Source organism: Microtus pennsylvanicus, chromosome 20 (assembly GCF_037038515.1).
Source record: "Microtus pennsylvanicus isolate mMicPen1 chromosome 20, mMicPen1.hap1, whole genome shotgun sequence".
NCBI lineage: Eukaryota > Metazoa > Chordata > Mammalia > Rodentia > Cricetidae > Microtus > Microtus pennsylvanicus.
The window spans coordinates 18,229,701-18,255,241 of record NC_134598.1 but is presented as its reverse complement, the minus strand read 5'-3'; the positions used below and the strand labels follow the sequence as shown (position 1 = coordinate 18,255,241).

General features: G+C 38.3%; 1 protein-coding gene across 5 annotated transcripts in view; it reads right to left on the bottom strand.

Annotated features, from left to right (window-relative positions):
- Nucleotides 1-25,541, bottom strand: part of Nav3 (neuron navigator 3) — a 477,963-nt gene that overhangs the window by 140,427 nt on the left and 311,995 nt on the right. For all 5 annotated transcript variants that reach the window (XM_075954789.1, XM_075954787.1, XM_075954788.1 and 2 more), the window contains 2 exons: nucleotides 17,042-18,068; nucleotides 4,859-4,974 (listed from right to left, as the gene is read on the bottom strand). In XM_075954789.1, the coding sequence (XP_075810904.1) occupies nucleotides 4,859-4,974; nucleotides 17,042-18,068 (1,143 nt within the window). The remainder of the gene's footprint in view (nucleotides 1-4,858; nucleotides 4,975-17,041; nucleotides 18,069-25,541) is intronic.

Here is a 25,541-nt window from a genome sequence, read left to right as displayed (position 1 = left end):
TTTGTTGGAGTAGGGATGGTTTTGTTAGGGAAGTATGTCATCATGGAGGCAGGTTTTGGGGTCTTTCTCAAGTTTTATTCACTGTGACAGTTGCCTTCTATCAATGTCAATACTTCCTGTTGCCTTCTGATCATTATGTAGTCAGCATCATGTCTTCCTGTACACCACCATGTTCCCTGCCATGACGGTAATGGACTGAACCTCTGAACTGTAAGCTGCCACCTTAGTTAAAAGCTTTCTTTTGAACAGTTGCTGTGGTCATGGTCTCTTCACAGCAATTGAAACCCTAACTAAGACCGGTTCTTTCTCATCAAAGGTCACATTATGCAAATATAATTTTTGCATTTTATTCATTTCATAAACAGTAATTGGGTGGGAATTATGAACCCACTACATACTAGCATACACCAGTTAATAAGGGCAAAAATAGACATGCAAAGATGGGCTCAATTCTAGATAGATCTCGAAAATATAATTATTCTATTTTAAAAGTGCCTAGAATGTTAGGTTTTTGGGATTTTTGTTTGTAGTGTTAAAATTTTAATTTATGAAGTATCATTTGATAGGTTAGTACTCTCCAACTGAGCTATATTATCAGAACAACACTTTAGTTCTTATGGAATGACAAATACAGTGTCACCAGTGTTTATTGAGCTTCTGAGATCAGACAAAACAGCAAACCATCAAATACTGAGAAGTGTATCAAAAGCTTATTCCCAGTTTCCTGAAAGCAAAGAGAATAAACCATTCACATAAGGTCAGTAACCTAGTGTCAGAGGATAGATGAGGTCACAAATGAGGCTTGCATTACCAGTAACCAAAATGGAGAAGAGGCAGACAAAGGGGCTTTGAAGCCAGATTTAAGATTTGTTTTAAACATAGTGTATTGGAAGTATCTGTGAGATACTTAAGGATATTTATTATTTAAGATATTAATGTAGGATATTTATTTAAGATATTTATGTATTGAGATATTTGTATACGGAATTGGAAACTTGAGTCAGGTTACAAGGGAGAGAACTAGAGTAGAGAAATGTTGGTGGTCATCAGTATAAGGATCACATTAAAAGCCACAAATTACTGTTACTCACCAAGGAAGAATGTATAAATAAGTCTTGGGGGAGAAGCTGAATTGTTTCAATGATAAGAATTTAGGGTGAAAAGGCACAACTAGAAAAGATTACTAGAAAAGAATAAACAGAGAGCTATGGGGAAAATCAATGGAATTTTGACATCAAGGCAGAAATGTTCTTTTCTAAGGGGATTTCTTTTCTAAGAGGGCAGCTTCCTGGTCAGAGGTGAAGAATATGAGCCACAAGGCTTAATCTTTGGATTTTGCCAGGTCTCCAAATAATATCAGCTTCAATTAAGAGCAATTTCAGTGCAGACATGAAGTAAAAAAAGCTAGTTCGAGTAACCTAGGGCAACAATGAGAACGGTTTCATAGTCAGTTTGAAGGGTACTCAGAGTAGGACAAAAGAACTACATTACAACTATGTTGGAAGGCAAAGGAAAGCTGTATTATATTGAAGTTATGCGTACATCTTCACTTTGTGGTCTAAAGAGATGGTTTGGTAGAGAGGGGCTACATGAGAAGGTGAAAGAGATGCCAGTACCAGAAAAGCAAAGGAAACAGGTATCAAGTAGATGTAAACAGGTACTAAGCAGATGTAAACCCTGAGTGGGTAGACATGGAAGCAGAGCTCATGGACTTCCTTTCTTGTTTCCCATTCTGCAAAGTTACATCGAGGTTAACAGTTAAAAATATTAGGACAGGCAGTGTTGGAGTTTGGTGACAAAAAGGTAATCTAAGAATTTGAGAGACTGAGCAGAATTAGGGAACCATGTTTACTGGGGCTGCTAGAAATGCATAAGGCTAAACTGATCACTACAGAGTCACCTCAACCAGCATGTAGATTTCCTCTTATTCGTTCATTATTGATATAAAAAATTGAGGAATTGAATTCATTTAATTAAAAAATTAAATAAGACTATACTTGATTTGGTGAAGTGAGAAAGCACAAAGGTATCAGGGATGTGTGTGGGTGGGGAGAATAATTCTTCTGTTACCACAATTACTATGCTGATCAAGAAGGAAGAAGACATAGGCAGTCTGATAAAGGGCAATGAGAAGACATGAGGTTCATACTCTGGAAATCCTAGCAGAATCATTGTGGAGTCAGGGAACAGTGGGGAGAGCACTGTAAATACAGGGAACTTCAAGCAGTGAGAATAAGATTTATGGGGCTGGAGGTATGGTTCAGTGGTTAAGAGTACTGGTTGTTCTTCTAGAGGACCAGGGTTCAACTATGGTAACAAACTGTTACTTCAGTTCTGTCACTGTTTTATGTCCCCTGTGGGTACCAGGGACCCATATCCTCTGCAGACATACATGATGAACAAAAGAACTACCAACATAAAGCAATTTTTAAAAAACCAAATAGGATTCATAGCAAAGATGTTGTCGAGAAGTTATATTTCCTGATGGTACCCAGGCCTAGGCACCAACTATGAGAATGTGTAGCTCAGCTGGGATTATGACACAAGGTTCCTGGACGAGGCTAGGTTCTTGGGAAAGTCATTTATTCAAACCCTTAAAATATCAGAAATTAAAGCAGGGGTTGCAATGGAGGGAGGGACAGTGATCTAGAAGGAAAAGCTAATTTCAAACAGATAAGGGCAAAAATGACGTAATAGCACAGGACTTACTCCGGCATCTACTTTTTGTTTCCTTTTCTTCCTCAAATTTCCTGCCCATATTTCTACAAATCACTAGTTCTTCTGCTCAATCCATTACATTATTACACAAATATCTGGTTTATATTACTTTTCAAATATTCTATTAAAACACCAGAACATTAAATAGAAATATTAATTACAAATATGAAAAAATGATTCAAGGTAGACAGAATAAGATGCTGTAAAATTAAACATGGATTATTTGCTCCAAGAGAGCTACTCATTGAGGTGCAAACTTCAGAAAACAGTTTTCCTTGGTGAAACAATGATTACAATTCAAATTCCACTGAAATTCACTTCCAACTGTAGATGGAAGCACTGCGCTTCATACTCATAAACCAGATGTTCATACACATTCAATATGGTAATTGAAGCATCTTCACACCACAACTTATAAAATAGCTTGTCACAATACAGGAGCAGAGAACACCATCTTGACACTTCCCTGTAAAGTCTGATGTCTATAAATACACCGCCAGAGCCATATCTTCACGCCATAATTTATCCTGTTTCTCCTGCACTGGCCCTGGGTTGTATCTGCCATCTGAAGACACAGATGCAGATGGCATCACTCATTCCAAAAGTTGCACCTGGAGTGTTGTTTTCTCATTTCTGCCACTACCCAGTGATAGGTGTTTCAGGAAGAGCTCACACTTGCTCAACGGAATTTCTTGGTTATCAATGTGTAGACCTTTCCAGTTGTAATTTTTTTTTGGCTTTTTTGATCTTCAAGATGGGAATTACAGGCCTTGAATTAAGACAGACATGTTTGAAACTCAACTTGATCCGTAGTTTTTGCCATTGGACTTGGCAGTGAACAAATGAGGGCTCATCTGCAGATTTGTTGAAAAAAGAGAGGCTCCTCTACTTGCAACCCTATCCAAATTTCTTAAATTCTCTGCAACTAATGACAATGCAGTTTTCTAAGAAATAACTTTGGTCCTCATGAATGATTAAATATGAATATATTATACATAATAAATATATACATAAAATTAGCCGGGCGGTGGTGGCACACACCTTTAATTCCAGCACTCGGAAGGCAAAGGCAGGTGGATCTCTGTGAGTTCGAGGCCAGCCTGGTCTATAAGAGCTAGTTCCAGGACAGGAACCAAAAAGCTACGGAGAAACCCTGTCTCGAAAATCAAAAAAAAAAAAATTAAATATATACATAAAATTACACGAAAGGTTTTCCATATAATCCTAAGCTTATATGAATCACTGGGAAAATACTCAACTCAAGCAGAAAAAATCCCTTTTCATACAGTTAAAAATAATTGTATCTGGGAGATTTGCTATTTTATATCACCTACATTTGTACAATGAAACATTGTTGTAACTAGATTTTTGCCAAGATGGACAATGTAAAACTGGTGCAAACATCACAGAATTATATATAGGATAGAACTGAATCAATTATAAGCTTCAAAGTTATGCTTAATCTTTAGTATAACTTCAATCTCCATGCAGATCCAAGGACTACCTGATGTGGATTCCCCACTGTATGTTGTGAATTCCATTGCCTAATAAAGAAGCTGTCTTGGCCTGTGGCAGGAGAAAAGAATAGAGCTAGGTAGGGAAAACTAAACTGAACGCTGGGAGAAGAAAGGTGGAGTAGAGAAAAGCCATGTAGCTCAGCGAGTGACAGACACGGTAAGCCGGTAAACCACAGCCTCGTGGCGATATACAAATGAATGGAGATGGGTTAATTTAAGATATGAATTATCCAGAAATATCCTGAAGCTATTGGCCAAATAGTATTGCAAATATCATGGCTTCTGTGTGATTATTTCGGCACTGAGCAGCTGGGAACAAACAAGTGGCCCCCTTACAACAACTACCCTACTAACCATAGAAGTTTCCCTAGAGGCAAAATGACTTGAAGTAAACTACAGTTTCAGGTTTTGAAAAAAACCACCATGCTTTTCACACTTTTCAGAGTAACAGAGAGATCATCCTGACCACAACATTCAAATATGTGAGAAACTCTGAAGCATGAAATATACGGAACCCAGTCTTGCAAAATTCACAGAGCAAATGTGACTTAATAAAATAGACTTTCAAGGAGGTTACAAGAACTCTGAGGTTTGACTTTTCCATTAATCGGCGGCTCACTTACCAGAGATCTCTTCTAGGCACTGCTTAGCCGTCTTATTATATGAAGAGTCCATCTTTGTGGGGCTGGTACAGGAGTCAGCTGATGGTAAAGAGGGGCCTTCGTTTTCTGAATGTGCTCTGAAGTTAACCAAAAAGACAGAGACAAACAACTGTGGTCACCAAGGACTCATCTTAGCATGAGGAGAAATCAGCTCATTACAGGTTTTCCATTGGGTTTGATAACTCTTTCCTGTGGCTGGGATGTTCCAGAGATATCTCTCTGGATGAGAATTTTAGAACTTATTTTATACATAACACCCAAGTATGAGAGAAGTATTGAATCATATCTCCTAAATTTTTCTGCATTTGTAAACCTATATTTATCGATAGTTGATTGCATTGAGTGAAACAAGAAACAGGGGTCCATTCTATAGAAATCTGACCACGTAAACATATATAAACATAGCAAATCATTGCAACCCCACCTGGAACTCTTCTTAATGCCTACCTTATAAAATGTATCCTGTAATATAATGCATAAGAATAAGTAACAAACAGGCAGTAAACTATAACTGCAACGTTAATGATTTAGCTACATAGGAGTCTGGAACATTATAGACAGCCAGAACTGATCTTTCATCTGTTTATATTTGTGTGCTTGTCAATAGTGGGTGGGGAGGATGAGGTTAGCAAGTAAGGGTTTATCTAATAAAATGGAAAGCGTTCACCAAAGGACGCAAGTGCTGTTGATATGCCAGTCTCGCTTTAAGGCAGTTTCTTTCCTCTATACACAGGTGAACATTTTAGGAATCTCTTGATTCAGACACAAATGCACACATAGTTCATTCAACAGCTCATGTTTGACAAAGTCACAGCAGGAACCACCGAGACACCGGAGTCAAACGGGCACAGCACGGTGTGCTGCTGGACTTGTTTTTTTGTAATAGTTTCCCCGTGTCTTACTTAAAATTCTGTTCACAGTAACTGAGTCTGAAGCATGTCAAGTCATCTGCTATTATTTCTTAGTTTAGGAACATCTACAGAAATATTTATCTGTGAAATAAATTTTTGATTCACTTTTGACTGATCTATGACTTCTATCCTAAATCTTGGTTTTGAGAAAAATACAATATAAGCATTGATATCAGAACTAGTTGATATATGCCCATCACTTTGGGGCAAGGAAGTAATCTCAGCATTTCAGAAGTAGAGATGAGAACATCAAGAGTCTAAAGCTAGCCCGGGATAGCCTCAGATTGGTGGGACTGATCTGGGGTGGCCTTAGTAGAAAACAGGGAGAGGAAGAGGGATGGAGAGATGACTCAGTCTGTAAAGTGCTTGCTACATAAGCATGATCTGTGTTTGGACCCCAATGCCCACATAAATATTTAAATGCAGTGGTATGTATAAAATCGCCCAGCAAAGATCGTTCAGTTCTGCTGGCTATGCCTCTCTTGTCCCTTAGCTGAGACACAAAGAGTGTTCACATTTCTAATTGCTCGCACTTAATTCAGATACTCCCATTATATTGTGTGATTGTGGGAGTACAAACTTCTGATTATCTTTTGATGTCTTTTTAGTTTATGGCACAAGAGTATATTATTTATTTTCGAGTTCTTTGATGGCTATGTCATGGCATTCTCAAAGTGAGTAATTTACAGCAGCAAAAATATGGATACAGAGGTAGAAAGATCACTGGAACTCACTGGCCAGTCTACACATCTGAAATGGTGACCTCAACTTTTCAGTTGGAGTCCCTGTCTCAAAATATAAAGTTGGCAGTAAAGGGACATCCAACATTAACATCCGGCTTCCATATGCAGGCATCCATATTCACTCATGCAAACAATGGACGAACATGTATTTATGCTTCAGACATATAACACGCATGCATACACACACACACACACACATATTCACAACTGTTATTGAACTGGCAGATACAAAAATTGAAAAGCTCATTATTTTTCAAGAAATCCCTTAACGCCATATGTCATCCTTGGATGGATGTGTCATATACATGAAGTGAGACTCATAAACAAAATAAAGCAAGAATTTTTATGTCTAGCCATTTTCCTCCACTAATTTCTGGCAGAGGGGACCTACTTTATTTTACCTTAAACAGTATAGCAAATTGAAAAGTGTCGGCTTTCAATTAACAGATTTTATACAACTGCATCAGCAAAGACCCCCAGGGATGCTCATTCAGCTGCCATCTTTATCCTTCACTTCATTTGATAAATTGGGGACATTTTGAACATTGGACCTTTCATTTCTTCAAGAAACACTGGCCTTCATTTCTATAACCCAAATTCTCCATTTTGCTTCCTCGTATCTTTGGCTTCTATAATTTTTATTTGATGGATTTTTTTTAATTTGTCCTTTGAGTAAAAACGAAATCACTAAATGTTGCAGCTGTGGTTGGTAGGAGACCCAGGAAACAAAACTTTGGAAGGCTCTTCAAAGGCTCACCCTAAGAGTCTTTTGCGTTTCATTAACAATCTTCCCAGGTGGTCTCAGTTATATTCACTGAATTAAGTAGTACCTGTGCACATGTGATGGCCATTCTTGGTTGTCAGCTTGACATATCTGGGAGGAGGGGACCTCAACTGAAGAAATGTCTACATCAGACTATCCTAGCTTATGAGGCATCTTGTTGATTATTAATTGCTGTAGGGGAGCCAAGTTTATTGTGTGTAGCACCATCCCTAGGCAGGTGAACCTGGTCTGTTTTAGAAAGATCCGTGAACAATGAGCCTGGATCAAACCAATATTCAACTTACTAGTCAAGACTAATTTCTTGTGAAACATTTATTTTTCTGACCTCTCAGCAGTCTGAATAATGAGGCAAATGTCCTCTAAGTATTCTAAGACTTCTTATTACATGTTGAGCAAGTTTGAGTATGAATGTACACTTGAGACTCTTTAAAAAACTACCAGACTACTGTTCAAACAGTGTGGAAAAGACACCCTGCCTTGGCAAGCTGGCTGGGAGCCAAGATTGGTTTGCAACCCTGCAGGTTTAGCATTTAGGGAGTCATCTCCCAGAAGCTGGGTTACCTTACACGTTTACTGGAATGACTGTTTAAAGCTCAATGATGGCTGCTTCTTATTAGATCAGTACCAGCAACTGTCATGAGAGGCAAAATATGCAATCACTGAAGTTATAAAAATCCACAGGATGTCCCTCTAGTAAAGTCTGTATGGACCATGAAAATATTTAGAACGTCTTGACAGTAGGGATTTTGCTCCATGCAAAACAGATCTTAGAAAACACTTCTGAGATGACTGACTACCTTCCTCACCACATGAGACTGATCGTTCAGTTCTGCTGGCTATGCCTCTCTTGTCCCTTATCTGAGACACAAAGTGTGCTCACATTTCTAATTGCGAGCTCTTAATTCAGATACTCCCATTATATTGTGTGATTGTGGGAGTACATATTGCAGACTGATTATCTTTTGATGTCCTTTTAGTTTACGTCACAAGAGAGTATTATTTATTTTCAAGTTCTTTGGTAGATATGTTATGGCATTCTCAAAAGGAATAATTTACAGCAGCAAAATATGGATACAGATTAACCATTACAAGGAATGTGAGACACTAAACGTCATATCCTTTACATTATATCCACAAGTTCAGATCAGGCATCTCGATTCCACGTATTTTATAAAACTGCCATTTACCTAAGGAAATACATTTATAAAAGTAGTAGCACTAGCTTTTAACTCTGGCCTACTGGGCTGTAATCAATGCTCATTAGTATAATTTTACCTTTTATTATAAATAATGAAAAAGGCAAATTTCTGGACCATTCCCAAATGCCCTCTATTATTGTGACTATTACATATTTAGAACAAGAATATTAGGGACTTGTTATGACACAATAGATGAAGACTTCAAACTCCACAGGTACAATTCGACAGAGTGAATACTGCAGGCCATCCTTGACTGTTCCCACAAACTGGCATGACAGTGGCCCTCATTACTTGTGCCTCCTGAAGTTATGACATGGCGTCGGGCAAATACTATTTAGTTAATGTAGAGTTCTACTTTTCCAGGTCTACAAAATGTCACTAAAACTTGCAGAACTAATCAATCTCAATCTCCACAATGATTAGCAGGGAAATGAAACTCCATTTTTATGTACTTTCTGTGTAACAAGTATTGGTCTAGTGCAATATCTTTGCAACACCACTAAACGTCACTCCAATTCTGCAGATAAACAAATTACAGTTTCCAGCTGTCTGACCAGGTACATGCTTAACCCATACTTAAACCAGGCTGCCTGAATATGGTGAACTTATCCATCACTACTTTGACAGTTGGGCTGCATTTAAATGCCCCTGGACACTCAGTATTGTATTTCAAGTTCCTCTTACTAATAGTCAGTTTAGTCTATAAGAGACAACATTGACTGTAACAGCATCTATTCTAAATGTTACACTTTCCTGGCCATTTAAGAAATTTGATAACACATATTAGGCACTATCAAAACTGAAATATTATAAAAGCAATTTTTATATTAACCTATATTTAACTGCATAATTTCTGATGGAAATGCGTATGTATATTCTTACCCAGATAACTTAGTTTTGACCACTTTAGAAAACCTAGAAGCAATAACATGGTTTGAACTATAATTCCCCATGAATAGAAATTAGGGATAATTAAATGACAGATGAAGCTAATGTAGGGAAAGAACAGATGAGTCAAAAGCACGTTAGGCAGGGAGTCTCAAAGAGTGGTCATGCTCGTTAAAAGGTTATACAAAGTGGCCTGAAAGATGTCTCAGTAGCATAGTTAGGGAAACTGAAAACATGAAAATAAATTATGGCAGCAATGGATTATAACACGTGAAATAAAATTGAATTCTATTAGTCATTACATTATAGAGAATGGGGAGAAACTGCTCTCTTACACTAAGGTGGCAGAAAGTAAACACAGAGGAAAAAAAGAATTATGAAATAACCCTCTTTAGAATACAATTTTAATTCAGGCAAGTAGCCTCAATGAATGTTAAAAGTTATGAATGAATGGATATAAGGAATAAAATGTTTCATATAGTTTCAAAATACCTTCACAAATGCTTATTAGAAATAGTGGAATTATTTTTTAAATAAAAAAAACTATAGGAAGTATCTTAAAGAAGCAGACTAATCTTATGCCACAATAACAGAAATATAAATAATCATATAATAAATACCTTTCGCCTAAACAATGGAGTGAACATAGCATTATTTATGTGACATTGGAGGAAAATAAGTCCATTTGTCTAACAATGGGAAATATCAGACCTACCTAGATAAAAGGAAAGTACTGAAAATTGGCCTTCAAAATAGGGATTGTTATAAAAGTCAAGGAAATTCTGAAGAAGAGACTGAGGGTTGCTAGAGAGACATGATTACGACATGCAACATTAACTTTAAATTACTGAGAGTGGTATTTGGGAAAAAAGTAATAAAATTAAGTAATGTTTTAGGTACCATAAATACAGTGTGTATATATATGTGTATATATATATATATATATATATATATATATGGTATTAGCAATATTGCTTTACCTTTTTATAAATTTAATAGTTTTTTAATATCAGACAGCAAAATTCAAAAGCCCAAAACAGGAAAGGTTGTGTATACCCCTCTATGCTTAGAGAACACCAGCTTTCAGCAGGATTCGATATAATAGCCCGTCTTCCAGCAGCATCTCCGTATTTCATCTTTAAAACACTGCAGTGTGAGGGCGTTTAAACTACTCCCCAGTGCACATAAATATATCCAGCCTAGTAAAAGACAAGCTTGCAAGGCAAGAATTCAATAATCTTTAGTGTGTGCTGATGACCAATTATGCCCAGTTCCCATAAATCTCCAACTGCACTATAATCTGCAGAGGTTGCTTGAGGGCATACCGTGCTTCATCTGAAAGATGGTTATATGCTCCATATTTCAATCTTTGTGAACTCACAGCTCCTCCTACTCGATTTATTGTTCAACAAATAACCTAAGCCTCAAACCTTGTGAGGGAGCCAGCCAGAAAACGAATGTTTTATAGTCTTTTCCTTTCAGAATACAGCGTAAACAAATGATAGTTTTCCAAGGCATTCCCTGGGCAAATCTGGACTGTACAACATCTTACGACCCAAAGCTCTGCTAGCAGTCTAAGATGCTATCTCAGAAGGGGTATGATTTTACATCAAAGTGGAAAAAATGCTTAAAATCATTGTTCATTCATCTAATTTTATAAATATAGAGAGTTACAGAAACTTGCAACTAATATTTAATAAATTTCCAACACTTAGTGATTTTCTTTTCTTCACTAGTCATGCTTTGAGGATATTTTTCTCTTCTGAGAACTGCCCAGGCAGGCCCTGCCTCAACTCTTTGGCTTGTAGGGGGCCTACACTATATTAAACACATAATTTTATTGTCATTTACAATATATGAAAAGAAAGAGTGGAGAAACTCACTGGAATTTAGGTGGGAAGTGGTAAACAGAAATAGGAAGAAACGCATGACTCAGGTGGTGTTGTGGAAGAGTTGGCAGGGCTAGTGAAAAGTTGGATACTTTTCTGGGGGAGTGGTTAAGAGAAAAAAACATGAATTTTTCTGCGCTATTTATCTTCTTTAGTCCTTCAACCACCTGGACATGAATCCATGATGTGGGCCTTGGCAGCTATTTTCGTTTTTAGGATGCATATGGCACGCCGCAGTTTAGTCCTTTGCTCCTTTTAACCTAGACTGTAAAATTGCCAAATACCAGATCTAGACACCTGACAAAAATCCACGTTTTTCTTGAAGTCTCGCTTCGTACTTGAACCTCCCTATTAGACACTAATTGGCCCAACATGCTTCCAAATATTTAACAAGAACTCTTTCTTCGATATAAATTCTAAAGCAATGCACTTTTAGACCACCAATGTTTACACATTCCAGTACAGTCTCATCATGTCCCCTCCCTTTATACCACTCTTGAAAGTCACCTAAAGAGTTAAGGATGGGTGTATGGAGAGAATCGTATGTGGTGACTCCCTTTTCTTTAGCGTCTGTCAAATGATCATGTGACCATCTCATAGATGTTTCTGTGGACACATTAAGACTTACAAGGGCTGGCTATTCCCATGTCCCTAAAGAGGTGTGATTGTTATGAACCTCTACTATTGGGCTTATGTCTTCTATTAAATTCTCCACCTTCTAATCTTAGTTACTTCTGCTCATTAAGTGAGTATCACTCATAGTATATTTACAATCTTCATTACTTTGTGGGGATAATTGAGTTACAAAAGTGATATAAAATATGTTATACTTTATTAAGAGTTAGATTGCATGAAACCCTTTAACGATCATAACCTGACATTTTATTTATGCGACTCTGGATATGCAGTTGGTAAGAATGAATATTAGGATGCAAATATTAATGTTCCACTAGGAATGATAATTAAGAAAGTGTGCTGGTGAGATTTTGTAAACTTGACACAAGTCAGAGTCATTTGGGTAGAAGGAACCTCAGTGGAAAAAAAAAACCCAAAAAACAAAAAACAAAAAAAAAAAGCAACTTCCAAACGGACTATAGGCAAGCCCATAAGGATGTTCCTATATTAACGATTGACTCAGGGGAGCCCTTCACATGAGGACAGTACCACTTACTGGCAGGTGATCATGAATTGTATAAGAAAGCAGGCGTAGAAAGACACGAGGAGCTAAAAAGTTAGGTGCTCTTTTGGTTTATACTTTGGTTCTTTTCTCTGGGTTCCTACCCTCCTTGATGCCCTGTTCTGAATTTCTCAGGGACAGACTATTACCTGGAAGTGAAAAATGAAATGAACCTTTTCCTCTCCAAGCTGGTTTGGCCATTGTGTTTTATTTATCATAGCAAAATTTATCTAAACTAAGATTAAGAAAGACCTCTATAAGGCTTTAAAAAAAAGAAAAGAAATTACCTGGGGCTTAATCATCTGTGTAAGTTACTTAAGCGTATTGAAATATTACATATGTATATGTTCATATAAAAATATGTATTATGTTAATTTTGCTAGTTAATAACAATTCACAATTTCTTATTATAAATGATTTTTTGAGGTGTACTCTTTCTTCTAGCAAGGCTGGCCATGACCATGCAGTCTCCTATCTTCCCATGTACGTTGTGGGATTCACAGGCGTACACCACCATGCCCTATCTATAGGGGAGTTCTGATTGAGAAACTTGCAAGCGTATTACTGACATTTTCCTAGTCTGAATTTCCGGGTAATAATGCCCATTCTCCCAACATTGTAGAAAGAACTGACGAGCAAAGGCGACTATGTCCTCACGTTCAGGCTCACTGAAGAGAGAACGTGTGCCGTCAGTCAGAAACTGTTTCACAGGCAAATTGTTGCCGACTCTGTAATTTTTAGAGATCATTACTACTCTGAATCTCAATCGCTGGTTCTCCAGTTCTGATAAATAGGAGTAGTATGACATCCTCGTGGATCTGTGGTGAAGTGTAAGTCAGGAAATGAACATCAGTCTTACAGGGTGGAGGATTTCAGTAAGTAACCACTAACGGATGATATTTTAAAAGATGGTACTGCCATTATAAAGTAATAAATCAAGAATATTATCATCTCAAATAATTAACGACCCTATAAAACATGTCAGGGTGCTTTCAGGAAGGATTCTTAACATGAGCAGGGATAGTTAGAATAAGGAAAGACATGTGGATCCATACTCAAAATGTTATGAATCAAGAATTTAAACCTCTCCCACACATGGTGGGAAAGTATGAGTATTGAAAACTCTGCTTTTAGCCGGGCGATGGTGGCACACGCCTTTAATCCCAGCACTCGGGAGGCAGAGGTAGGCGGATCTCTGTGAGTTCGAGATCATCCTGGTCTACAGAGCTAGTTCCAGGACAGGCTCCAAAGCCACAGAGAAACCCTGTCTCGAAAAAAAAAGAAAAAAAGAAAAAAAAAGAAAACTCTGCTTTTAGAGGACATATTTTTATCATTCATAAAATTCTGTGATATGTCATAGCTGTGCCAAATATAGAATACTGTAGAATGTGCCTTGATGGTTTTATTTATTTTATATTATTTGACAGTACAATACCCCAAGAATTATTATTGGCATTAATGATAATTGTTTTACATAGAATTACTTCCTTAAATCCCTTAAAACAACTAGTCTGTATGAACCACTGTATGAATAATTCGGAGGAGGCTGTGTAAGACCGAACAGATGTTCTTAACATAGTGCACATACCAGCCACAATCTTGTAAAGAATCATGTGAGGTAGGCTCACTTACTTCATCTCCATTTTATAAACTGGAAAACTGAAGTCCAAAATTAACCTACCCTTAAGTAGGTTGTTAGAAGTCACATGACCAGTCATTGGTGGCAAGCAACGGCTGTGACTTTAAGGGGCATGATATCAAGAACTCTAGACCAATTTTCTCAAGAGTAGTGATGTAAGATTTTTTCTACTCTTTTTTTCTCCTAACCGGTGGGCTATATTACCCCCACATCTATAATATTCACTTTAAAGGGAGAAATGAAATTTTGAGGTGGAGAGAAAGTCTGTTTGGGTGACATGCATACCCACAAGGGATTCCTGCTAAGCTTTTAGCAGGCAAATTGTAACCATAAATAGCGTTGTTGCTGATGTTGATCACAGATGTCATGGAATATTATTCAAGCATAAAGATGGAGAATGCCTGTTATTTGAGAAAACGTGTATCTGGAGGACAAGACGGTAAGTAAAGTAAGTCAGGCACAGAAAAAGAGCATTGTCTTTCCTACACTTGGGATGTAAAAAAGAAATATTACCTGATCTCACAGAACTAGAGAGTAGTGATATATTAGTGGCAATGATGTGTGTAGAGGGTTAGTTTGGGGAATTATTGCTCAGGTACAGAGAATTTCTTTCTGAGAGGAGAAATAAGTTCAGGAGACCTAGTGTTCAGTTTAATATGATGATTATATGTGATAATAATAGATTGCATGTAAAATACTGTTGAGGGAGTATGAGGTATGGTCATGACACAAATGGTAGCGATGTATGAAGATGCATATGTTAATTATCAACACTAAATCATGTTCAAAAAGATCATATACATAGAATTGTATTGATTTTAAAATTTAGCTGGGAACTGGTGATGCACACCTTTAATCCCAGCACTCGGGAGGCAGAGGCAGGTGGATCTTTGTGAGTTCGAGGCCAGCCTGGTCTATACGAGCTAGTTCCAGAACAGGCACCAATGCTACAGAAAAAACCTTGTCTTAAAAAACAAACAAAAAAAGCCGGGCGGTGGTGGCGCACGCCTTTAATCCCAGCACTCGGGAGGCAGAAGCAGGCGGATCTCTGTGAGTTCGAGACCAGCCTGGTCTACAGAGCTAGTTCCAGGACAGGCTCCAAAGCCACAGAGAAACCCTGTCTCGAAAAACCAAAAAAAAAAAAAAAAAAAAAAAAAAAAACAAACAAAAAAAAATTAAGGAACTATGACCAAAGAGTTCTTTGTGGTATGTAGGTAAATTCAATAGCAACACAGCGTTATTTGGAATGTTAAAGAAGATTAAGAGTGCTGAATCAAAAACATATTTTCTAATGCAATGGAATCCACTAAATTTTCAGCTGCTGAATGTTTCATCACAAACAAACAAGCAAAAATAAGTCTGTTGTCACTTGTAGAAATAAAATGGATAAATAGGTAAACACAGGGATTCATTTCCATTGGCATTCGTATTTGATTTAAAAATGATTGATGTCTTTGCAAAATATGCTTGAAATGAACAGATTGCTAAGTGTGATATATTTAAAAGTTTCTTGTTTTTCTTATACTGTTGAAATGTGGATTTTGATTTGGACATCTTAAGTTTCGATTAGCCAGTTGGGGACTTTGGAGCCAGAAACAATGGACTTTCCTGATCCAGGTACAAAGGCTTAGATATCATGTCACTGAAGTCAGGGCAATTTGGACGGAAATACTTACCAGGGATGTGGCAAGCAAGCCCCACAAATCAAATGTAACTATTAGAAGCTTGCTTGAATAAGTGTGTAAAGCCTGCAAGTGACAACAGACTTATTTTTGCTTGTGTATTTGTGATGAACCATTCAGCAGCTAAAAATTTAGTGGATTTAGAGAAAAGCATTTAGTTTCTTTCAAAGGGGAAAAATAATAAGAATTACAATTCTTGGCTTTATTTTGAAAAAGCCGTAATTCAATTCGTTAAAATATTTGACTGCAGTCTTGACTCTATGGTCATTACAGCACATCCTGTTAATTTATTTTTAAAACTTCTTACCTGCTTCAAATCTGATAGCCTGCCAAAGGATGGGACCAAGAAGACATTATTCTTTCCTTGGCTGGGTCTCTACTAAGCAGCCAGTGAATTAAATTAGACCGGCAGTGCTCTAATTGATGAGTCAGGTCCCCAGACAGGAAAAAAGAGCTACTCTGGTAACTGTGCGGTAGTCTGCATATTTTTAGATATAATATAAAACCACATACTTAATACATACAGTGTACAATTAATATACAAAATACCAAGCAACAAATATTTATATACTGATTTTATAAATAGCTATTTTTATCTGCAAACTTAGAAGATTTTACTATGATTTACTTTGTAAATGGTATACCTATAAAAACACTTCATGCTTTGCACTATACTAGAGTACAGAATAAATAAATCAATTACCTTTGTTATTATTTTAATCTCTACTAAGAGTTGAAGGAATGAGACTAGGAAATTTGAAACAACTTGTCTAAAGTCATGAAGCTGGTAAATGGTACAGCTGGGAATTCAGTATACATGTGTATCCTCTCGAGGCCACCCTCTTTAACCGTTACGATCAACTTCATCCCAAATATGACAACAAGAACTTGGCTGCCAGCACCTTTACTCCAACGATTATTTTAAGGGACAGCTTGAGCTAATGACAGTTGCTAGGTACCAGAGGTTACAGGTGTAATAAAGACCCGAACATGAAAAAGTCAAGGCACCTCAATTCCATCGTGCCCTTGAAAAGATGTACGTTCAGTTTTGAAGGCCTCAGTGTCTAAAACAATAGGGCCCGACACGTGAGAAGATTTCTCCAGACTAAGCTTTTCTACAGAATTCTAGTCCCGTAGCTTCGAAGAGAAACATTCTGAAATGGCCATTTAACTTAATATTACACATCTCACTATGAAGATCAGTGAACACGGGGCCACGGGGGCCATCTCACCTGTAAATGAAGGGAGCCACCGTGGCAGTGTTGGGGTGACTATGTTGCTGTTGCTGGGGGAGCTGGACAGCTCCATTGCCAGTGCTCTGTCCGCTGCTGTGTGCAACCTGCACGCCACAGGAGCTAGAGGGGGATGCATGGCCAGCTTCCCTCCCCTCCTGGGGAGCCGAGAAGCCGTGTGTGCTTGCTTTCTCCGTGGTGATGGGCTTGGGGAAGGCCTGAGAAGGGCTTCCCTTGGTAGTCCTGAATTTTTCAGACTCTTTGCTTGCTGCAGTGCCAGGTGAAATGCTTTGCTTTGCCGTGGGTACCTTTGACCCTGGCTTAGGGATCCCACTGGATGATGGAATTAAGCTCTCTTTCTTGGCTGCTGCCGTCTTGCTGCCCTTGGGGATCAAGCTTGCGATTTTAGAGGTCTTTTTGGGGGCTGTCTCAGTAACCTGGTCCTTCTCTTCCTTTCCGGACTTCTCGGTGCAGGCTTTATTTTTGTCCCGGTTCTTTTCCTCCTTTTCTTTTGGCTGCAGCAAAGACTTTTTATTGCTGAAATTTTTGCTTCCTGCTTTCGGAGGGGTTAATTTAGGTGACACTTTGGGACTGCTATTTGTTGAGCCACCGCTATTCAAGCCACTATTAAAACCTTCCGTGTCTCCAGATTCAGAAAAGGCATCATCGTCTTTCCCACCATCACTAGGTCCCGAACTGGGAGACTGAGGGGGGCGCAATGCAGTCCGGGCGTTAACCAGCTTGAATTTTTCAAGCATAGATTTCTGTCCCGAGGGAGCACTTTTAACCCCTTCTGTGGCAGGAGGCTTCAGTCTGTCTGAAGATGGTGTGGGCGAGGTGGCTGGGCTCGCCTGCTTCACCGTCAGCATGGTGGAGGTGGCACTGTGCTTGACATTCATGGACTTGCTGCGCCAGGGCTTGCTGGCACTTGGGGAAGGGATGGCAGAGGCTGGGGGTTGCCCAGCAGTGCTGGGAGGCTGTGTGTTTCCATTGATACCTGAAGATGGTTGAGGTCCTTTGGAGGAATCTGTACATAATTAAGGAAAAAAAAAGGGAAAGATTTATTTGTCTTGGTTGCTTATTAAACACAATTACACATTTACTTTTTTTTTCTTCCTTAAAAAAATATAGGTATCTCTGTGTGTATGTGTGTGTTGGGGGAGCATGCGCATGCGTACTTCCATGTGAATGCAGGTATAGGCAGAGGCCAGAAGAGGGTACCAGACTCCTTGGATCTGAAGTTGCAGGTGGTTGTGAACCATGTCTTCTCAAAAGTGTTATACTATATACTCTGGGCCACTTAGCCATTTCTCCAGGACCCCTTATTTCTTAACTATAGACACATATTTATTCTGAACTGAAAAGCAACATATTATGCATATTTAATTACTTCTGTGATACAATTTTCTTTGTTTGGAAAGTATCAGTTTTGCATACTCCAGTTTCTCGTACCAAATGGAAGTTATTAGTCCTGTGTATTTATATATTTGAAGATAAATAAAACAACATCCCTCCTTTATGAAACTCTTTGTTATCCAACCACTACAGCTCAATCTAATAAATGAATATTCTACATTGCCTATGAAATGGAGAATTTTTAAAGTTATAAGGAGATTAGCTACTTGTTATATGGCTACATATAAATGATGATGTAGCATTTTAACTAACTATATTTATTAACAAAAATTACCACTATAGTTATATTTTGTGGTGTGTATGTGTTTGTGTGTCTGTCTGTCTGTCTCTATGTCTATGGTACTAAGACTAAAGACAGGATCTTGTGTATGTTAAGCCTGCATTGATTAGAGCAAACAACTTAAGGATACGTCTCTATTATTTTAATCTTTGTATGTGTGTATGAGTGTGCATGTGTGTGTGTCTATCTGTCTGTCTTTCTGTGGTAGTAAGATTGAACAAGTCTGCATTGATTAGGGCAAACAATTTAAGGATATATCTCTATTATTTTAATCTTTGTGCATGTGTGTGTGCACACATGAGCAAACATACACACGCACAGGTATCTTTTGGAGTTGCTCTCTCATCTTTTAATTTGTTCTGTGACAGGGTCTTTCTTAGTGTTTCCACTTCTCCATGGTGTCCTCTAGGCTAGCCAGGCTGTGACTTCTATGTGGCTTTCCTGTCTCTGCCTCCCTTCCTTCTCTTTTTCTAGCTGTAGAAAAGCTACAAATATGAGATTTTGCAATGCACTCTCTACATGGATTCTGAAATCTAAATTAGGGTCTACGGAACTGCATGGTGTGTGCTTATAGATACTGAGACATCTCCTAAACATCAAAATCTATTTCTCCTTTTCTTTATGATGATCCTGAGATGTGGGTTTCTATTATCAGATCCCCCAGGGAACCTCCAGTACCTGATTCTCAGCATACATTTACATGTTTACCGATTTTAAGAAATTACTGTCATACTATTCTGTTCTTTCTGGGAATATTAATCAATTTGATTTAATTACTTCTATCTAAAGAACCTAGTCTAATCATATCATCTGTTAGTATTTACTGAGTGGCTTATGAATTGAAGGCACGACTACATTGTATAATCCTGTTAGAATAAAGAAAAGAGCTGTACAATGAATGTCACTGGATGCTGACATATTTTAGACATCAGAAGAACAGGATATAAAGAAGATGTGGTAGAAATGATGAGAGTTGCCTGAGATCATGCAGGGCTGCCTAATAAAGACAGGACAGATGACATGGGGTTGGGGTATAACTGCTGAAGGCAAGAGAGTATTCATGAAATGTCTTTAAGGAAGGATACACGTTTTCCACCTATAAAGATTTATATACATATGTGAGGACATAGGTTTGTAAAAAATGCAGTCACACAAAATTTAACCATGTTTTACGGAGAATACAATTTAGAGGGCCATTACTTCACCAAACTCTTCCCATTGGCATCAAAATCGATTAGTGTATTTGCCCATTCGACAAGGAAAATAATGTTAACGTTGCTAACATAACCATTCCATACATAAGCCTACTGAAGATTCCTTAACTTCACTATTTCACAACAACCCTTTGAGGTGGGAAGGGCTTATGTTTCAAGCTCATTAAACTCAGTGAGTCTAAGTAACTCCTTCAACAGTTTGCACCAAACAAGAGTTCCTGCACTGTGTGACTCTGCAATTGGCTTTCTTTGAATGCTTGGTATTTGGAGCACAGGGGATTGCATAGTTTAATGTGATCATGTGCTATCTGGGGATCTTACTGCATGTGATATGCTATGATCTTACTGCTATGATCCAGCAGTTCTTCCAATTCTAATAGTCTACAAATCTAACAAGCTACGATACTGTAATTGCTACCGGTCACAAGCTATGTTTGGAGTAGACAGGGCTGAATTCATTCTTTGACCTTGTTTCCTAGTAGTATATCATCCATGCTGGCTAAATTAATAAATGTTCCATAATTACACAGTACTCATATTTTTGGTTCTTTGATGTTTGAGAACCTTGTTTAGGTCTGAGCTCATCAGCAGTTTGTGGTGATGAATCACTAAGGAATAATCAAGCATATGAAGATGTCTAAAGTCTCTTTTATTCTCATTTTAGGCACAAAATCAGTCCAGTCTACTGTCTATTTGCAACTTCATTAACAAATCAAAAACATCCTGACTGAGAGAATCAGGCACTGTGGCAAGGATAAGCATGGTGGAAAGGAATGAGGCAGGATGCTGTTGAAATGACTGTCAGTGGTAGACAAGAAAAGTAATGATGTTTCTTTCTTAGAAAACAAGCTGGGGGTGTTAACTCCCTAGACCACGGAAGTTCAAGTACAGAAGAGGAAGGTATCATGGCTACACCCAGAATAAGACATGTGGGACTCCATGTTATGGCACTCACATACAACACACTAATGGTCATAGCAACAGCGGTAACATCAGCTTCAGCTGAGAACACTCATCTAAGACAGATTTCCATGCCTGCCTCAAAATCTATCCCCAGTCTGTCTTTTTATAGCAGCAATAAGAAAGCCCAGATTTCTTTAAGAGGACAAACCACAGTGTCAGGTCTCTCAGCGTCAGAAAGATGTCCGGATGGAGAGAGCTCCCCGGACTCCTCATGACAGAGTGGATAGCAACAGCAGCTGAAATGGCAGCATGGTGGGACCCAGTCATGACAAGTTCAATAGAGGCCTGGGTCTCAGTAGTTTTCCCTAAGGCAAGACCTGGTCCCAAGAAAGACAATAAACTGAGACTTCCCAGGCTCCACCCAGGAACAGACCATCGAAGGGAAATTCTTAACATTCCAACCATTGTAGATGGGATCACCTGCCAGCACACACCCATCATTTTTTTTCACCAGAACACTCCTAGACAAATGTCAGCCAATCAGGGGTCCTAAACCTTAGAAATCCTTCACCCCCACCTTTGCTACAATAAAAACCCAACTCTAACTGAGCTTGAGTCTCTCTGATCACTCCAATATATTGGACACTCAGGGAGACCAAGTTTGTAAACTTGTGTAAGAATAAAGGCTCTTTGCTTTTACATACAAGACTCGGTCTCCTAGTTGGTTTGAGGGGGGGGGGGGGACTTTGTGATCTGGGCATAACAAGCATCAGTGCCTTCTACAGAATGGGTAAAGTGGAAACCTTAGGATCTGTCAGTCACATCTTCAATATTAAGCATCCTACACCCAATAACATGGTTCTGAAGGTTGATTAAGTCTGTTTATCACTCAAAATTAATCTTTTTATAGAAAGAAAAGAACAGATGCCTCATATGCAAATGTAAAGGTATTTAAACAGTGTGACTGTGCCTTCCATCCTTACGGCCTTTCTTTGTTTATGGTGATAACCTGTTATCTCTGGTCTCCAAATAACAATTTTCTATTAATCTTCCTCTTCTTCCATCTAGATACCAACCAACTCTACCATAACCACTAACTAGTGGTTCTCAATGAATTGTTCAAAGCATGTTGTGAGATTTTTGTCCACAGTATCATATTAAATCTCATAATAACCACCCATACACACAAGCGTTCTTTTGCCAAAAATAAGAAAATGAGAGCTTCATGAGAGAAAGCAACTTGTACCCAATAATAAACATAGCAAGACTTAGAAAACTCCAACACATTGAACCAGATTTATCTTGGAGGATTTAAATTCTGACAGTATTTCTTACCATGGAGAAGCTAAATGGGTATCTGAATTCTGTTTGTCTTCTTCCTCACTGAGCAGAATTTAAATATGAATAACATAAAAGACTCTGCCCAGTGCACTACTCTATTTCCTTTGACAGTCTGCTCACACATATTCCTCAGAGTTAATGTAAAAATATATCTCTTCATTCAGGCTTACAAATATGCCTAAACTTCCTCCGTCAATGTTTGGCTTCCTCACCTGGCAAGTGACACTGTCAACAATTCAGGTGCAATTCCAATCTACTCCTAAAGTGAATACACTGAGGTAAATATGGTGACTGCAACAGACACAGGAAAATGAGGAATGAGGTCATTGATAAACTTTAGGGCTTTAGAGCTTAGATACAATAGCTGACAGTGTTACCTGCTTCATAAGCCACACAGAAAACATCCTGAATTTGTACATCTATTTTTCAGTGCACGGTATCTTAGATAGAAGAAAACTAACTTTTTAAAAGTTCATTTATTTTACATCCTGACCACAATTTCCCCTTCTTCTTCTACTCACCTTCTCTCCTCTCCTTTACTGCTACACAACCTTCCCCCAATTCACTTCTGCTCTGTTTCTGTTCAGAAAGGGGCAGACTTCCCATGGGTGTCAACACAGAATGCTATATGAAGTTAAGACAGTACTAAGTTCCTCCCCTTGTATTAAGGAGCTAGGTGGCCAAAAGGCAGCCAAAGTGTTAGGGACAGGCCATGCTCACACTGGTAGGAGTCCCACAAGTAGACCAGTAGAAAAAGCTACACAACTGTAATATACAGAGGGTGTAGGTTGGTCCCTTGCAGGCTCCCTAGCTGTGGGCTCTATGTGAAATGTGAGTTTCTATGAGCCTAGCCTAGGTTAGTTGTTTCTGTGGGTTCCCTTGGGATGACGTTGACGCCACCCTTTGGTGGGTATAGTTCTTCCTCCCTCTCTTCAACAGGATTCCCTATGCTTGGTGGATCAGTGGAAGAAAATTGAAGACCCCAACATAAATCCACACACCTGTGAACACCTGATTCTGGACAAAACAAAAAGCCAAAATTATACAGTAGGAAAAAAAAAGCATCTTCAACAAATGGTGCTGACATAACTGGATGTTGACATGTAAAGAATGCAAATAGATCCATATCTATAACCCTACACAAAATTCAAGTCCAAGTGGATCTTGGACCTCAGCATAAATCCAGTTACACTGAATGTTACAGAAGAGAAAGTAGGAAATAGCCTTGAGATGGCATAGGGGACAACTTCTTGAATAGAACACTAGTAGAAGAGAAACAAGATCAACAATTAATAAATGGGATCTCATGAAACTGAAAAGCTAGGACACTATCAATAAGACAAAATGGCAGCTTATAGATGGGAAAAGATTTTCACCATCCCCACATCTAATAGCAGGCTGATCTCCAAAATATATAAATACTAAAGAAATTACACATCAAAATACCAAATAATCCAATTAAAAATGGAGTATAGAGCTAAACAGAGAATTCTCAACAGAAGACTCTCAAATGGCTGAGATACACTTAAAGAAATGTTCGAAATCCTTACCCATGAGGGAAATGCAAATCAAGACTATGAGATTCTGTCTTAAATCTATCAGAATAGCCAAGATCAATAACACAAATGACAACTCATGCTGGAGGGGATGTGGAGCAAAGGGACCACTCCTCCATTGCTGGTAGGAGTGCAAAATTGTACAGTCACTTTGGAAATCAATATGGCAGTTTCTCAGAAAATTGGGAATCAATCTACCTCAAATCTCCACTATACTGCTTTTGAGTCTATACTCAAAAGATGTTTAATCATACCGCAAGAACATTTGTTCAACTATGTTGAGAACAGCATTATTCATAATAGCCAGAACCTGAAAACAACCTAGATGCCCTTCAAACAAAGAACAGATAAAGAAAATGTGGTCCATTTACACAATGGAGTATTATTCAACCATTAAAAGCACTAACATCAGGAAATGTGAAGACAAATATATGGAACTAGAAAAAAATCATCCTGAGTGAGGTAACCCATACCCAGAAAGACAAACATGGTCTGTACTAGTAAGTGGACATTAGCTGTAATAACAATGACCAGGCTACAGTTCACAGTCCCAGACAGGCTGAGTAACAAGCAGGGCCCAAAGTGGAATGCATAGATTTCCGTGGAAAACACAAGGATAAGAGATTTCTTGGGTAGCTTGTGGGTGAGGGGAGCAAGAATGGGAACAGGAGGGATAAGTTTGGAAGGTGGAAAGAGGGGGAGAGAGCTCAAAGTGATGTTTTCATATGGGCTCATTTTGGGGTCAGAAAGAAACCTGGTACAATGGAAACTCCCACAGATCTACAAACGATGAGGTCAGCTAAACTTCCTAGCAACACTGGATAGGTAGCCTAAACTGACCAGGCTCCGTAACCTCAATTATCGCCAGAGATCCTTAATCCAGTAACTGATAAAAACAGATGCAGAGACTCACAGAAAATAAACCTTTAACTAAGAATCTATAAGGTGATAATGAGGATGACAATATCCGCATTCTTTGAAAAGTGTTCTCTGCAGAGCAGGCAGAGAGTTGGATAATACTGATATCCTTGGATACAGGACATCCTAAGCACAATAATTCTTGCGGAAGGAAAGAAACAAAAGAGTTACAGGTTGTAATAAGACTGGAAATAATCAGTATATAAAATACCAATCTGTTTCTCGATAACATACCGGAACACCTTTGAAGAATGTGAAAAGTCATAAAGGATGGCCCAGATGCAAATGTCTTCTCTTGCCTCTATCATGTTGCAGCACGTAACCTTGAGAAGGTAATTGCTTGTGAAATGTTCCAGTCATCAATTTTATAATGACTCAACAAAAACCTAGGATGCTATTGCAGAGACAATGTCCTCTCCGCATATGCTTTCCTATACTATTTGCAAAGTCAGGGAGCTGCTTTGTGAAAGGGTGTGATATTTGGGACTGTTTCTATTTATGAACCAGCTTTTATTATCTTCAGTAATAAACAAAGTCCCTCAATATACACATAGAAACCAGCAACGTATTTCATGGATATTACTTAGTGATAGCACCTTGTTTGTACTGAGTGTTGGCTAAGAGTTGAAAACTTCTTAGATTTCAGAAATTATGGTACTGCTACCTTATATCAGGATGAACAAAGAGTCGTGGAAAGCACAATAAAATTATCAGTAATTAAAAATAATAAACATACACAGTGAGGCTGGTCTTGTAAAGGACCCATGTTAGGTTTCCTGAATCCATGACTGCTCATAGTTATCTATAATTCCAGTTTCAGGATTTCCAACACCTGACTTCCATAGGAACAAGGCATGAACGTGATGTGTATA